General features: G+C 42.1%; 1 protein-coding gene across 1 annotated transcript in view; it reads left to right on the top strand.

Annotated features, from left to right (window-relative positions):
- TMTC4 (transmembrane O-mannosyltransferase targeting cadherins 4) overlaps positions 1–17,115 on the top strand; it is a 1,460,040-nt gene that overhangs the window by 399,929 nt on the left and 1,042,996 nt on the right. The window contains exon 5 of the mRNA XM_044071235.1: positions 9,841–9,928. Within this exon, the coding sequence (XP_043927170.1) occupies positions 9,841–9,928 (88 nt within the window). The remainder of the gene's footprint in view (positions 1–9,840; positions 9,929–17,115) is intronic.

The following is a 17,115-nucleotide window of genomic DNA, read 5'->3' as shown; positions in this document are numbered from 1 at the left end:
CTGTAAAGCAAGTTGCTGGCCTTATTTTTGACACCCCTAGGTAAATTACTTCACACCATCCAAACTGCTGGCTGCTTCAGACTTCAGATGGCTGCAACACCCATTCTGTTCATGGACCAGAGAATTTAAGTGCCAGTAAAACCATCTTATCTCCAGAAAAAGTTTGCTATGTAGCTAAGAAAGGAGCAGACTGATATTTGAGTATTAGCAGTGTATGGAAGAAAATTGCTGACTTGTGTAAGCAGGGTCTGTAGATACAGGCACGATGGCCTGCTAGTGGATGTTTTCTGCAATGAGAGAACTGATGAGATTTTTGTCAAGCAGTTCCCAAGGTGTCCTTGTGTGATATGCTAATACAACATACCTACTCCCTGCACCTACCATTTTTTCTACTCAGAGTTTAAATCTAAATCTTGGTATGGTTAACACCTAAAAAGTATAAGCCATCAAAGTGCTTCTATGTCTGCTAAATCATTAGCCAAAATGTACACCAGTATTGCCTGTTCTGACTGGAAGAAAGGAAGAGGAGGTTGTAAAGCACTATTGGAAGATATAAAGCACTGGCAGAATTGATTACGTTTTAACCTTCCCTCTCAGATATGCAAGAGGAAAAAACTGTAGACTTGGCATGTGTTTGGCAAGATTGTGGAAGTTCAGTCTATCCAGTGCAGGGATTGGCAGGTAAGCCCCTCATGTAGTCCCATGCAGGTGCTAGAGCACAATGAGAAGTTGAAGATGTCTGACCATCATGAATGTAAATAATTCCTCTAGATGGGATTGCTAGTGAGGAAAGTAGTCAGCTCCTCTTCACTTAGTGAAGGATTAAGCTTGCACCTACCTTCTGCTTTGGCAGTGATTAAGAGGCCTGCAAGAGGAGCACCATTGGCGACCACTTTGGGGTAAGTGTACTGCAGAATGTCAGCACTGTCCGTTACCCAGTGTCTGGAGCTGTCTTATGACCAGTTTTTAACACGTGAGTGACCCCTTGTGCCTCAGGTAGGCTCTTCTCATTGTTCATAGCTGGGAAGTAAGACCATCTTTCCAAGAACTTCACTTTAGTCTAGCAGGGTTTGATTACAAAAGATTGTTCTGAGCCTGCCATGCTAGAGCTTGCAGCTCAATCCCCTATTGGCATCACATTAAACAGCTGTCTAATGTACCGTAGGCTTTGTCATCATGTGCAGGAGTGCACTCACTGTGAACATGGGCTGATGTCAGAATCAAGCTCCACATAATCCTCTCCATTCCTCATGCCACTCTTGGGGGGGGTGTCCAAGAGGGCTAATGATCTATTGCCCATTTCACTCACTCAGTTGAGAACACTCATAACTATTCCAGGACTAGGATTTGGGAAGTTTGTCCCTCTCTTCTGTTGTTGGAAATTATTAGGATCTGTTGGGTGTTATCTCTGGGATATACAAGTACAATGACACCTTCCAGTGACCCTTTTCCTCAGTGGACTGGTTTATGGCCCCATTGCCTGAAATATGTCTCGGTAAAGAAGAGAGGTCTTGGGTCATCCTGTCTACAAAATTTGTATGTAAGGATGCCATTTTGCAGTATAGAATCATCTGAATACCTTCCCTTGTGCTCCAAAGAAGACATATAACCAGCAAAAGTCCACATATGAGTGGAGAGAAAACACTTTTTAAATATTAAAATGTGAATTCGGTTCTTCATTGGAGTCACAGGTACCACAGCTGTTGTCTGCCATCTTCCCTTATAAGGAGTTTGAAACTTTTATAAGGTAGGCAAGAGGGTGTTTTCTGCTTCCACATGGAGGCTTAGAACCTACATTTGTTGATCTCACCTCCAGCCCTCTTTAAAGGATCAGGCTTTGAAGAAACATCAGCATTCCTTGATTCTGGGTAAAAGGAAGAAATGGTTATGAGCCTTCAGTGTGACTTCCACAATGGGCTTCCATGTGATTTCCACTACTTTTGACTGCGTTAATGCTGTGATTAGGACAGCAGGCTCTGAGGTGTACCTGCAAAGGATGACATGACTTAGGCTGTCTTGCTTAAATAATGTGCACATGCTTGCCAGCTTCTCTGAGCTGGCCTGTCAGGTTTGACTGACAATGGATAAAGAAGGAAGCAAGCTTTTATGACTGGGTGGTTCACTATAACCCATGCTTGATTCCCCATAGTGTTTTCAATATGAGACCAGTTCCCAAGGAGGAATCCACCCTTGCCAAATTGAGAGGGATCTTAAACATTAATCATTGTTCTATTCCCAGCACAGTAACTCCAGATGTCCTTCAAGAATGCAACTGCAGTCATAACATATGGGTTGTCCTGCCTCAGGCAGCCCTCGGTCGGCCGGATTCCAAAGTCTGGGTCCGGCGTCGGCTGGTGTCGCCTCCTCTCCGACGTCAGAAAGGCTGGAGTATAAAGGCATAAAGGTTCCGGTAGCAATGCAGGGCAAAGTAAAAGCAGAGCTTGACAAAATGGTGAATTTAGGTGTCCATACTCTAGTAGAAGAACCAACTGAATGGGTATCCTCCATGGTCGTAGCTCATAAGAAAAGCTCAGAGGATATTTAAATATTTATTGATCCGAGAGATTTAAAGCGTTTAAATGTCATCCAATGCGCGTAGTAGAGGAAGTCTCTGTCCTGCCAAATGCCACTGTTTTTTCTGTCTTAGATGCAAAAAGTTCATTTTGGCAAATTTTGCTGGATCACAGACCTTTATTGTTAACCACTTTCAGTACACCATTTGGTAGTTATAGATTTTTGAGAATGCCAATGGAACAAATTTTTTCAGGTTATCCATGTGCTGTTATAGTAGACGACTTTATTGTATAGGGCAATAATGAAGTCAAACATGATAGAAACCTCAGGAAAGTTCTAGACCGTGCTCATGAAGTAAATCTTAAACTGAATCCTCAGAAATATAAATTCAAACTGAAAAAAGTTACTTATGTGGGTTATTTGTTTACCATTTCTGGCTTACAACCAGATCCGTCTAAGCAAGCAGCCATTCTTGAGATGCCAGTTCCAGAAAATGTCACAGCTTTACAACATTTTCTTGGTATGGTCAACTATTTAGGAAAGTTCATTCCAGACCTGAGTGAGCTTTCAGCACTCTTACATGAGCTAACACGCAAAAATGTAAACTGATCCCGGTTGGAACAACACCAAAGAGCATTTGATGTTCTGAAGCAGAAAATTGCCATTCCACCCACACTGAGATATTATGATGATCACAAACCTGTAACTCTTGTGTGTGATGCTTCAAAGTGTAATCTTGGTGCAGCATGTCTTCAAGAAGTGATACCGGTAGCCTATGCATCCAGAAACTGAAATGCAGTATGCACAGATTGAAAAAGAGCTTTTTGGCAGTAGTGTTCGCATGTGTGAAGTTCATTGATTATATTTATGGAAAACCTGTTCAAATTGAGACTGATCACCAACCTCTAGTGACAATTCTGAAAAAGTCTATACGTACAGCTCCAGCATGCCTGCAATTGCAAAAGTACAATTTCAATATTGTCTGTACAAAAGGCAAATTTCTATACCTTGCTGATGCTTTGTCAAGAGCACCCAAACAAACAACATGACAATGAGAAAGCAGACTTTGATGTCATGGAAGTCAGAAAATTTTCCTCATTACGTGTTGATGAACTTAGAAATCATAACAGCTTCAGACCCAATTCTCCAGAAGCTTAAACATGTTATTATTCAAGCATGACTAGGATGACAAACTAGTTTACCACTTGACATACAGAAGTATTTTCTCTACAGAGATGAGCTCATAATGGAAGATGGAATCATCATGAAAGGTCCTAAAGTGGTAATTCCTTTAGTACTGCAACAGCAATATATCAAAATTACGCGTTGTGGTCACCCGGGTACTGATTCAACCAAAAGAAGGGCAAAAGGCATAGTATTTTGGCCTATGTCAAAAGATATAGAGGAGGAAACTCCAGCATGTTCCATTTGCAACAGTACTAAATCACACCAAAAAAAAAGAATCACTTCAGCCAAACCAGATTCTTGAACTACCATGGTCGATGGTTGCTACTAATATTTTTGAATGGAATGGTCAACATTACTTAGTATTAGTAGACTCTTATTCAAATTGGTTTGAAATTGACATTTTCCTAACTTGATGTCCAGCACTGTCATTACAAAATTGAAGAGATATTTTTCTGTTCATGGTAGTCCGCACAAAGTCATATCTGACAGGGTCTATATTAGAACACCGAACTTTCAAAATTTCGAGTGTTGTAATATCGAACCCTATTAATCGAAAATTTAAAACAGCAAACGTACAGAACAACGAATTTTTTCCTAGGGAAAAAATTTGCTGTTCCAAAACACATACACACAACACAAGCACACCAAACAAACAGCAATCCATACACATACACCTAAACTCTTACACCTAACCCTACACTAAACTATACTTACACCACTAACTATCCACTTACCTTAAACCAAACCCTAACCCTAAGGTCTGTCACTGTCGCGCAGTCACCTCACCCGTGCCCTAACCCTAACTTACCTACCACGCCCTAACCCTCACGTCCACACAATCGCACACTTACCTGACCCGCGCCCTAACTCTAGCTCATCTACCCCGCCCTAACCCTCACGTCCACACAATCGCACACTTACCCGAACTCGACCTGTAACTTTCCACCACAGCACTGAAAATACCGAAGCAACAGAAACGGACAACTGAATTCTTTCCCTTGGAAAAAATTCTGTTTTCTGTTTCTTCGATATTTTCAGCATTCGCTGAAAACGGGACGATATTAGAACACTCGAAATTTTGAAAGTTCAGTGTTCTAGTATAGACCCTATCTGACAATGGTGCACACTTTGCAAGTCCGCAATTAAAGAATTTTGCTGAGTCTTGGGACTTTGTCCATGTTACTAGTAGTCCTGAGTATCCACAGTCCAATGGATTAGCTGAGCGTGCAGTTCAAAGTGCAAAGTACTTGTTGGAGAAATCTAGGCGAGATGGTACCGATATTTTTCTTAACCTACTTTAATCTCAGAAATATTCTTTGAGATAATTTGCTTGGCTCACCTGCTCAGAGATTGATGTCCAGACAGACTAGAACAACTCTCCGATCAGTAAACAATTATTGATACCAAATGCAAAGAACAAAAAAATGGTCAAGACCCAACTTTTGAAAAAACGTCAGACACAAAAGTTGTACTATAAATCCAGCAAACCCCTCAAACCATTAAGACAAGGAGAGATTGTGAGAATGCAAACATCTAAAGAAGATGACTGAGTGGGAATTGTTAAAAATATTTATGAAGAACTGAGATGTTACATTGTACAATCTTACGGAATGGATTTCAGGAGGACTTGAAGACCTACAATACCAGTCTCCAAACCAGTGAAGCACCAGATTGCCTGTGACAGAGACTCTATTACTCAGAGTGACTCTACATTTGTTCAGATTTCAGAGGGCAGTGTACTTTCTTTAAGTAATCCTGTTGTAATCCCCAAAGTTCCAAATATAAAAGAATCTCCAGGTGGGGACTGTCCGTATTGCTAAATGCAGTCAGAGTTTTTATGTGACCAGTTCGGGTAGAATTTCCAGACCCATTCTTAGATGCACAGCGACTTGGACTTGAATTCATTTGTTGTTAAATGTTAATGTGATATCTAGCTTCTAAAATATCTTGGTCCTGATTGCGTGTCAAACAAATCAAATAGGGAGGATGTAGATCATTGTGTGTATTGTACCTAGTCAGCCTCTGTAGCTAGATAGCACATGCATATAAGTTACTGAGCACCTGCAAGATCAGTGCCATTTTGTGTAGTCATTCAGAGTGAATGCAGGCATGAATGGAGATGCACATGCAAGTGTGTTTGAAGTAATGAGTTAGTCAGTTAGCTTAAATATATGTTCCAGTTGCAGCTCTTGATGTGTTTATGTACAATAAACAACTTGAACCCATCACAGTGTCTCATTTGAATACAAGAGACATGCAACAGATGTCACAGCTCTCTCTCAATCCAGGTGTTCCTTTCTACCCTCCTCAGCTGTCTCAGGAACTCTTCACAGGCATGTCAGGGCTGGAGTGGTAAGCCACTTCAGGCAACCTGAAGGTGCAGGGCTTTTGGTCCCCTCAACAGAGAGTTAATCACAGCAACATCAAGGAGATGTGGGCTCTGTTTCTGCACCTTTCAAGCTTTCCATGCACTGTGAGTCGCTGGTCCCTTGAATGTTTATACGGACACCACAGTCATGTGGTTCATCAACAAACAAGGAGGCACAAAGTCTTACTTTCTTTGCAGGTTGTCACTTCAAGCATGAAAAATAGTCATCAATCTGCAGGTCACCCTACAGGCAGTCTGTATGCCTTTAGGGTGCAGTCTTGTGGGAGATTTTCTCAGCAAGTCCAGGACACAGCCTCATGAATGAATGCTTCACAGGGATGTGTTTCTAGACATAGTTCATCGGTGGGATATTCCTCAAGTAGATCTTTTTGCCTCCCCTCTGTACAGGCAACTCCCTCAGTTCTGTTCCAGAGTCCCAAGTCCTTTGGCTTGGCAGGTGGACGCCATGTCTTTTACTTGGAAGGGAATGATGTTCTTCGTGTTTCACTGTTGCAGTCATCACCTGGGGTTATCTCTGCTGTGGTAGCCCTCAGCCTGCCCGAATACCAGAGTCATTTTTTTTTTTGCGTCGGCTGCCGTCGCCTGTAGTCTGATGTCAGGTCATCAGTGCTATAAAGCAAGGCAGCTGACGTCATTACATCAGTCTTTCTTGCCATGGAGCCTGTAGCAGAAGCAGTTCACATGAGTGCTGGCCGGTCGCTACCAGAAGTTGAATTTCAGCTGAAAATGTCTAAAGCTAAGTACCCCATTGGGGATCCTTTTTTCTTGCACTAACTGATGTCCGAAAAAGTTAACAGTTGTCTCACCTGTGGAAAGCAGATCCCACACCGAGACTTCCATTCTTACTGCATCACTTGTTTAGGCCCAGACCACGACATCCCCAGTTGCCGGTTCTGTGCCCTCTTTAATGCGAGAACCATTCGCTGTAGAGCTTTTTTTGTAGACAGTTATTTTTGTGTTCCATCTTCACATTCCAAAAAAAAAATGTAGAGATAACAATAGAGACAGACCACACAAGGCTAAGTCTTCTGATTATGCTACCGCTAAGCAGGTCGTCAGTTCTCCAGAATTCAGTGAGGCGCTTTTGCAGCCCCTGATGCCCGATTCAATATCTACACAGGCCTCTACTGAGACCCTTTTGAAGTCCAGTATGCTGCAGAAATCTTCTTCCTCTTCTGAACCTTTGGCTGTCTCTGCCTCGGTTGGGTCCGGAGCCTCAACGCAGACACCGGCTTCCAAGGAGGCTTTTCACACTACTGAATCTAGACAAAAAACTGTCTTTGCATCCGACTACCATTTCTCTCGGACCGATGGATTTTCTCAGGCCTAGAAGCCAGGCCACGCCTAGGAAATCTGCTTCTAGCCAACATCTTGCACTGCTCCACCACCCCAAGCACAAATGCTTAAAATGGCAGCGGATCTCATCTCCCTTATCCGGGGTAGTCAGGCCACTACTTCTAAAAGGAAAATGCACCCTTCCCCAGAAATTATGACAGAACAGGATTCTGAGGAATCTGACTATTCTGTTTTTGAAGAAGAACAGCAGCCTTTAACTGCTTATGAGGCTTCAGATGCAGAGGAATCCATCCCTTCTGCCTCCCCTCCAGAGGACCTTTCCTTTGGGGAAACCCTTCACTCCCTCAGGGAACATTTCTAATGGGAATCTCAGGACTTCCACAGTCTAGGAAAAGACTTAAGAAAGTTTCTGGACCTGCCCCAGCACAGACCCCTTGCCATCCCCCCTATTTTAGAAGTGGAGGATGATGTCTTCCATGAATCCAGCTTAGCCCCTGATGCCTTCCCTCCTGCTTCCAGTAAACCTGACAGGTACTGCAGAGTACTGGATTCTCACAAATACCTGTACAGAAATCCTGCTGCAGACCCAGAGGTCATTACACAGGGACCTAAAGGACCTAAGACTAGTTCTCCCAAGAATCCTCTTCCTTCTGACAAGGACTCCAGAGCTCTGGACAGATGGGGTAAAAAAGTATATACCTCTGGACCCTTCGCTATCAGAGCACTCAGTTGTCAGTTCCATATGTTAAAATATCAACAACACACTTTGGAACAATTAAAACAGAAGATTGCTGCCTTTCCTGATTGTGCCAATTCAGAAGAGTTAGCAGATTTTCTGCACTCTGCATGTCAAGTGGCCAAACACTCATTACAATGTGGATATGGCAGCAGTGACAGGATCTGTTATTAGGAGACATGCATGGCTGAAGGAGCAACCTCTCTTTGATTCTGTCAAGTTAAACTTATTGATGCACCCCCAGATAAGGAGCGCTTGTTTGCATTAAAAGCAGAAGAGGTGCTTAAAAGATGGAAGACAAAGCAAAATCTATGCAGACAGTAAAGGATTTCTTTTAAGTTCAACCTACCAGATCCAGCAGGAACTTTCCCTCTACACACTGGGCTTTCCCTGCACCTAGCAGACAGGGCCAAGGTAAGCCCCGCAGGGACAGACTATCCAGGCCCCTATACCCGGGCCAGCAGAGAAGCAAACAATGGACCACTTCCGTTTCTGAGGCAGGGAGTTCTAAGCCAACCTTCTATGGCAAACACTCACAATGACTCCCCCTCCCCCCTCTGCCCTTCCTTCTCTCATCAGAAACTAGGAGGAAGGCTCTTCCTCTTCAAAGGCAATTGGCCTTCTGTAACAAAGGACCAATGGGTCTTAAAGATCATTTCTCAGGGATACAAATTCTAATTCCAAGAGGGTAACCAGACTTACCTCCAAATCAGTGGGCAGAGGCATTGAAACAGGTTCAAACTCTCATATCCCAGGGGGCAGTAGAACCTGTCCCCTCAGATCAAACAGGCAAAGGCTTTTGTTCCAGACTATTTTTTGTTAGTGGTCTGAGTGAACTGGTATGCTAAGGGTCTATGTATTCTTAGGTTGTATGTATATGACATCACAAAATGTGACCGCATGGAGTGCCTGCATCCTGCTGTGTTGTATCTTTTGAGGAAAAAAAAGCTGAGTTACAATCAGTGGAGAGGAAGAGCCTAGTCATAAACCCATTGGGGGATTCATGTTAGACCATCTGACTCACTCTAAATGGATTTATTTTGAAATGGAGGTCTTTTGCTGGCCTTTCAGACTTTTTCCCCAGCATTGTTTATGTATGTAGTTTAGAAGATATTTTTCATGCTGTTGGTTTCATATCTACAGAAAATGTTGCAACTTTACTGTGTAATAATTTGTGGGCGGCCACGGTGGTGCAGCGGTTAGCGTTGCCGCCTCACAGCAAGAGGTTCTCCGGTTCGATCCTCGGCTGGGGTGCCTTCTGTGCGGAGTCTGCATGTCCTCCCTGTGGTCGCGTGGGTTTCCTCCGGGTGCTCCGGTTTCCTCCCACATCCCAAAGACATGCTGTAGGTGGATTGGACACACTAAATTGGCCCTAGGCATGAGTGCGTGCGTGTGTGTGCCCTCTGTAGAAGGTTGGGCGCCGGGCTGGCAACTCGACACCGTAAAAACTCCACTGCCAATCATGAGCGGATGGTGATCCGCTGTGGCGACCCCTAACCGGGAAAAGCTGAAAGAAGAAGAAGACTGTGTAATAATTTGTGGTAAATGTTATTTGATTTGAAAGCAGTTCTTTTGTGTGACATCATAAGAAGGGAAACATAACAGCAATACACAGGGCATTCATTAAAGTTATTTGAATCACATTGCAATTATAGTGAAAGAAAACATTAACTAGTTGTACTATTTTCACTTGTGCTATGTTTTTAATTTTTTCCAGGTTGCAGGTATTGTTGGTAGAGCAGATCTCCTATGTGCCTTCTTCTTCGTGTTGTCCTTTCTGAGTTACTGTGGAGCTTTCTTTCAGTGTAAGTATGATTGATTTTTTTTATAAACAGTTTTTGAAACATTAAACCTAAATGTTGATAGAGTTTTACTCTAGCTTTGTCTTTGTTATAAGCATGTTTACACATTTTGTTTAGTGGAAAACTAGCACTGTTACTTAGTTTGCCCATAGCCCTTAGTACAGAATTAATAGGAACCTTGAAATGGCAATGGTAAGAAAACCTGCTCTGAGCTCCATTTGAAAAGTCCATTACTGAAATCTCCAATGTAATGCAGAGTTTGGATGAATGACTGATGATTTAGAAATAAAGATAATTGACTTTTTATTTTTGCATAAATAAAGGGGTAAAACTGATCTGTAAAAACTGACTTAAGGGATAAATTGTACAGCCAGTGATATGTGCTGAAGTCAGCAATTTTTTTAATTTGTTCATAATATACTGCTTGATATTAGTGGAATATTGGTTATAGAATGTGGACATACTTGACCAGAATCTTGCCAACGAACTCACGAGAGCAGGCTGAGTCAATATGTAATTAATTTAAAAATGCTGTAGTTAGGAAAAAAATTACGTTTGCTAATGGCTTACAAGTGATCCTACACGAATGAACAAGGAGTATAAAATTTGTCTGATTCACAAACAGCATTAGTCAGCAGACAGACAAAAAGGAATAACTCCACCCTCCAGTGTAGTTAGCCTTATCTCATAGTTATTTTTACTTCCTGTATTACTACCTAGGGGTAGTTTAGTGGCTGGAAGTCATACAGTACTTTTCAGTGTCCACATTTCCATATCTGTCACAGGTCATGACAGTCCTACTATCTTATAATTTTTCCTGTTTAAATCTTGCTTTGATTCAGAAAGGACTTTGTCTCAGCCCTCGTAATGTAGACTAGAGAGCACTGTTAGTCACTGCTCACAGTTTTTCATCCAGTTTGTCTTGCTGTGATCTGTGAAGTGTTTACTTGAAAACGAAGCTGAAATACTTTGTTTGAACACATGAATTTAAGAATTAGCTGAAAGTGAGGGATCAGCTTCTGTGTACACCTAGTCCTGGACGTCCATCACCAAAGCACATTTTACAGTATGTGAAGGGGAATATGGGATTCCTGCTATCCTTGCAAAGGAGAACATTGCAGGCAGTGAAGTGGAAGCCAGGAACTCCCACCCAGAGGTCAAGGTTTTTATTGTGGACACCGTAATGAAAAAGTCCTGAAAGGTGAAGCACTGGTCACCAGGCCAAAGCTTCTTGCAGGCGTCTGGATCCGCAATGATGCTGGGTGTGTGTTTTCCTCCTTCCCAGTCCCAGAATCTAGGGCTTTCACATGTAACCATAATTGGATGACTGACTCATTCAGGCAGTCTTCCAGAAGGAGACAAACAGGGTGACTTTTCCATGGGATGATTCCAAACCCTGAGGTTTTCCCTCAGTATTCAAAAACTGGTTATCATTCCTTTATCAAAGATGATTTTTTTCTGGGCTTTCTGCTAGACTGTAGTTGTCAGAAGGCTTTTGCGTCTCCAGAGACAGTGGACTACCTTGAGGAATATTTCCACAGTCTAGCGGCGGAAAGGAAGGCTTCTACCACAGAAAACATCAGGGCTCTTACATAGATTGCCTCGGCCGTCCTCATGGTATCACTTATCAGGTTGCATGTGAGGAAGCTCCAGTGGGTACCCAAGATCCACCTGGAGCTAGGATTCCCATTTCTTGTAGGAAAGGATTCTCATATTACCCTTCAGATCCAAGGAACTAGAACAGTGGGCCAAACAAGTCAGGCTAAATGTGGGAGTTCCCTTCTCCTTTAGTCAGGAACCCCCTAACCATATTGGGACTACATATGCTTCATAAATAGTCTAGTCCGCATTCACACAGAAATTCAAAGTGCAAAGACTGTCGAACATAACTCAAAGGAAGAAGCAACATATAATTGTAAAAGTTTTCAAATCAGTGTGGACAGAGAGAGTCTGTATAGTACTTATTGGTAATGCTATGGCTCTGTAATGTATTGCATCCTTTGCAAGCTAGCCATATCCGTTTGGTAATTATCCCTGCAGTCCCATTGGACTCTAAAGGCAGTCTGCATACCATGTCATCAGAACACAGTGGTGGATCGGTTCAGCAGTTGAAGGTAGTGTCACACAAATGGATACTAGACAAGCAAGCCATCCTTCGACTAGACAAACCTGTTTGCTTGTCCGTCAGCCATTTCAGAAGTTCTGCTCAAGAGAATTTTGCAAGGAGGTTTGGGCAATGGATGCCTTCTCCATCAGTTGTATAGATCTCTTCATTTTTGTGTTTCCTCTGATGGTGCTGCTACCCAGAGTGACACAGAGGTTAAGAGAGGAAAGGTCAAAAGATGGTGTTGATAACACCTTTCTGCCCCAGGCATCACTGGTTATCCTTCCACATGGAAGTAAACAGGAGGAATGTCATGCAATGCTGTTTCTTGTGGACCTCTTCACTCAGGACAATGGGGCCATCATATATCCCAAAATAAAGACACTAAAGCTCACAGCTGGGATGATTTAATCATACTGTCCTTCAGGCACTAGTACACATATACTACAATACACAGTATTAAAGAGGCTAGAAAACCAGCCACTAGAACATTCTACTTGTCCATATAAAATAGATTTGCTTTTTGGACCTTGGAAGGAGTCGGGATCCTAAAACAGCAGTGGTATCCATAATTTACCAGCACATTAGTGAGCTTTGTTAATGCATGTTTGTCCTGTATCTCTGCTAAGGTATGCCTTCTAATCATGCTTGCCCTTGGATCAACCATTGGCTAGTCTGTTGTTGGTCAGACATTTCATAAAGAGTGGGTTATACTTAAGACCAACCTACAAGAGAATTAGTCTTCTTCAGGATCTCAATGATATCATTGAACAGCTAACCCAAGCAGTTTTTTGAGCTTGCAGCCACAGCCACTTACACATTTCTGACGTGAAAAACAGCCCTGCGGGTAACCGTTACTTCAGAATTGTGTCCAAACTTCAAGTACTGATGTGTAAGGAGCTTTCTTAATATTCTGCAGGGACAGAGTAAGCCTGAGGGCAAACCTGTCCTTTATGTCTAAGATACTGATGGCATTCTTACTAAACCAAGCTGTTTGTCTTTTCCCTGTCCTCAACACAAAGGGGAAAGAATACTACACTCCCTGGATGTACATAGATAACTAAAATGTTATTTTCACAGAGCCAAGGAGACTAGAAGGCATAATCACTTGTCCGTTTCCTTTGTTACAGAAGAGATTTGTGCAGGCAGTCTCATAATGGCTACTACATTGCATCTATTTCTGCTACTCTTTTCAGGGTAAGAAACTGTAAGGCTGTGTTAAGGCTGAAAGTACTAGGAGCAGTAGAACACCTATGGCATACCTGAAGGGAATCAATACAGGGGACACTTTGGACGCAGTTATTTTGACATCTTGTTTGTCCTTTCTTAAAACACTATAGATTGGACGTCACTTTTAGAGCAAGATGGTGTGCTATGGACAAAGTGTCCCACTACCCAGCTGCGCAGCTCTAGCCACTTCCCTTTCACGTTAAAGCTCTGCAGATTGTCCTAGTGGAGTTGCTCAGCTGGGGTGGGGTACCCTGTCCTTAGTTTGCCTCTTTTTCCTTCCCCCTTCAGGGGCTTGGGACTGCTCAGGTCTTAGTATTTGAGAAAACATTTTTTCTTACTATCCCCCTTTTCTTACAGGTTGAGGATATTCTCCTCTGATTCCTTCTTATCTTCATTGATCTTAGGTATAGCTTTCACACGTCATGGTATGGTTCAGTGAGCAAGAAAGCTGTAATATGATAGGGGTGAGTACCCATTTCATTCTGTAAGCATCTTGATGTCCCAGAGGGGAAGGCATCCATCATTTCTGGAGTAGGAAGGGTTCTGAGCTCTGCCCTCAGTCAGGTTAGACATCCAAACTTGGCAGTGAAATTGCCAGTAGTTTGGACTACAGTTACCTTGATTTACTTAAACATCAATTCTTACACATTTGTACTTGATCAAAAGAGGAACTGCTGAAGGACTTTAGGTTATGTGAAGTCAGCATCCATCAGGTTAGAAAGCTTATAATGAAAATATACATTTTCATTCCACTGCAGCAAACTTTCTGTCTCTGATTTTTTTTTTTTGTAAGTTAAGTATGCATGTATATGTTCCAGCTGGACCTAAGGTCAAATCATAAACCCACATAAATGTGGTGGAAATGCCACAATGAGTATTGTGACAAACAAATGAAATTAATGTTTGAATTAAGAAAAGACCCCTGAGAATGAATGTCATATCAACATGTCCGACCGATGGGAATTAAATGAGTATGCTCATGTGCACACGGTTGTGATCAGTCCTATGTCAATGTTCCATGGTCAAGGAATGTTTCTCTGCACGTCTGTACACACATCACCCAGGAACTGGAACACAGTCCTGTACATCACAGGACTCAATGCATGTGCCAAAGTAGCACTCTCTCACCATAACATTAGCAGAATAAATGTCTACTGCTCATGAAATCCAAAGCTGTGTTCACATGAGATTGTGCACCATATCAAGGGATAAGCCTGGCTTGATGTAATGCTTACTGTGTGACATCAGTACATTCATACAAAATGAAACCCTATGCTACCATTTAATGTCAGTCTGCACAACTTCTCCAAATAATATGGATATAATGATATTTGCCACAGGGAACTGTTGTCACAGCTGTTAAACTCCACCTTTGTGAAGTCATTCAATCAGCTGTACTGTATTTGCCCATAATTTTTACCTTCTAAAATTGATGGCAAAGGTCTCTGTCACTCTATACATATAAAGTATAATTGGGGAAGGTGTCTTTAATGCACAACAGTTAAGGACACAAGTGCTTATAATCACTCGATGCTGGTTTGGGACACTTGCCTGACTATTGAAAAAATCAACACCATAATGAGATCAATGTATGTGTCATGGTATAAGTGCATCGCCAAATGTCATGTGTGGTTATGTGAAAGCATTACATCATGTGTATGAATCAAGGAATATGTCCTCCTGTAATTACGTAAAAAGAATCTTACTGTATGTCAGACAACATTGCCTGATGCTGGGTATACCCAAACACACCTGTAGCCCCCCGCTGTTGTCATTATAATGGTACAACAACAATTATGTGCAGTGTAGCTATAGTCCTGTATTAGAACACGTGCCTTACTTTGACACCATACATTACATCATCTCATGTCCTTAGTCCTGAGGAGGTGCTTCACTATGACTGTGATTGAATGACAATCTGTTCAGATGACAGCTTCAGTCTTCAATACAGGCTTTTCAAAAGAAATGTACAGTAAACACTTGTAACAGGAAATAGCATCTACACATGAACATAGCACATGTGGGTGACAGCACTGTTAACAAAATGTACATTGACTGTAAGCAGTGACATTGGTATTTGAGCTATATGTCCAACAGCACGTGCTTATGAAGGTTTGCTGAAACCAAGTGCAAATGCAGATTGATCTGGCGACTGTGACATTGCACATTTCAATGGATGACATCACCATTGACTATTACCTTCATATTTCCGCTAAAAAGTGGTGCACAGCACACGCACACTGTATAGATATACTCATATATGTATTTGCAGCGTGTTCTGCACAGTAAGAGGAAGAAACAGTCAGTCATTCCTGTATTCAAACACCCTACCTATCGACTGATGGAGTCTACACACAAGTGCATTGTACGTATGCACAGGAGAACTCTGATTGCAAGTGAGCCATACAGCAACTTTGAAAGGATGACATCAGTGCTTTCGAACAAAGGAGGAGATGTGTGTGCAAAAAATACTTCTGCAGCTAGGTAGATGTCTAAATGTTCTGAAAAGTAGGAGGTATAATACACCCTTGCATCCATTTATATTCACACACACATGCAATTAAGAGAGCCTCACTACTGTATTCAAACTCCCTATCTGTCAACTGACGCAGTCTAAACATAAGTGTATTATATACATGCACCACAGGAGAGGTCTGATTTTAGTGGTGTGAGAGTGCATTATTGAAATGATGACCTCAGTGTGTTGCAGACAATATGCGTTTGTGAACAGAGTGAAAAGTGGATGTGGGGTTGATCTGACCATGTAAATGTTTCTCACTAGTGGAAGTCAAATAAGCACACCTGGTGAATTATGGGTCTACTTTATGCGCTCGAAACCCGAATCCAAATAGCACAACACATAAAGAGCGAACCGCAAATACGTCAAACATACTAAAGCGAGAAATTTAAAACCTCGAACCGTCATAGTTGGCCAACCCACCACCCGCAACACACTACCTACCTAAACACAGTTAAAAAAACCACATACATACACTAACTAAAACCCTACTTCTAACCCTAAATTAAAGCACCAAAACCTTACTGCTAATCCTACACTAAACCCCACATAAACAATTATCTATGCACTATCCTTAACCCTCCCTAACCCTACACACTGCACACTCCCCCTATGGAGCTATACCCAAACAAACTAAATATTCCACACACATACACTTAACAAAACCCTGCACTAAACTTTACATACCTTACCTACACAAAACCTTACATACACTACCTACCTATGCACTTACCTTAACCTCTCCCTAACCCTAAGGTCCGTAAGTATCGCACACTTACCTTACGGAGCTATACTGCAGATGGGCCAACTATGTGAATTCAGTATTTCCACTTTTGCGGTTTCGTTCGTTCGACGTATTCGCGGTTCACTCTTTACGTGTTGCGCTATTTGAATTTGGGTTTTTCAACTTTCGAGCGCATAAAGTAGACCCGTAAATTACTCCTCCATTGATGCAATGGCCCCACCATCACCCACAAGTTGATGTGAGATTTTCTGTCTAGCTACGCAGTCTAGATGACACAATTTAACACAGTGCCACTGCAGAAGTCTGACTTTTAATGTGAGAGTGCACTTTATATAGGATGACATCAGCGATACGTTGCGGAGATGATGATTTTGAGGAGAAGGGTCTAACATTGATGTGGACTCACCCTGCAGTGTAAAATTTAATCCAGGCTGCTATTTTATTGAGGCCATCAGTAGTTAATATTATATTTACACAACTCCATATATACAAACACACACATGTTAACTGCTGTGACATTAGAACCCCTGTCTATCTAGCTACACAGTCTAGAGGACACAATGCTTAATGTAAGTGCCACCATAGAAGTCTGG

The sequence above is a fragment of the Protopterus annectens genome, chromosome 5.part0 (genome assembly GCF_019279795.1).
Source record: "Protopterus annectens isolate FY-2018-M chromosome 5.part0, PAN1.0, whole genome shotgun sequence".
NCBI lineage: Eukaryota > Metazoa > Chordata > Ceratodontiformes > Protopteridae > Protopterus > Protopterus annectens.
The sequence above is the reverse complement of the archived record's forward strand: the minus strand, read 5'-3'. Positions and strand labels throughout refer to the sequence as shown.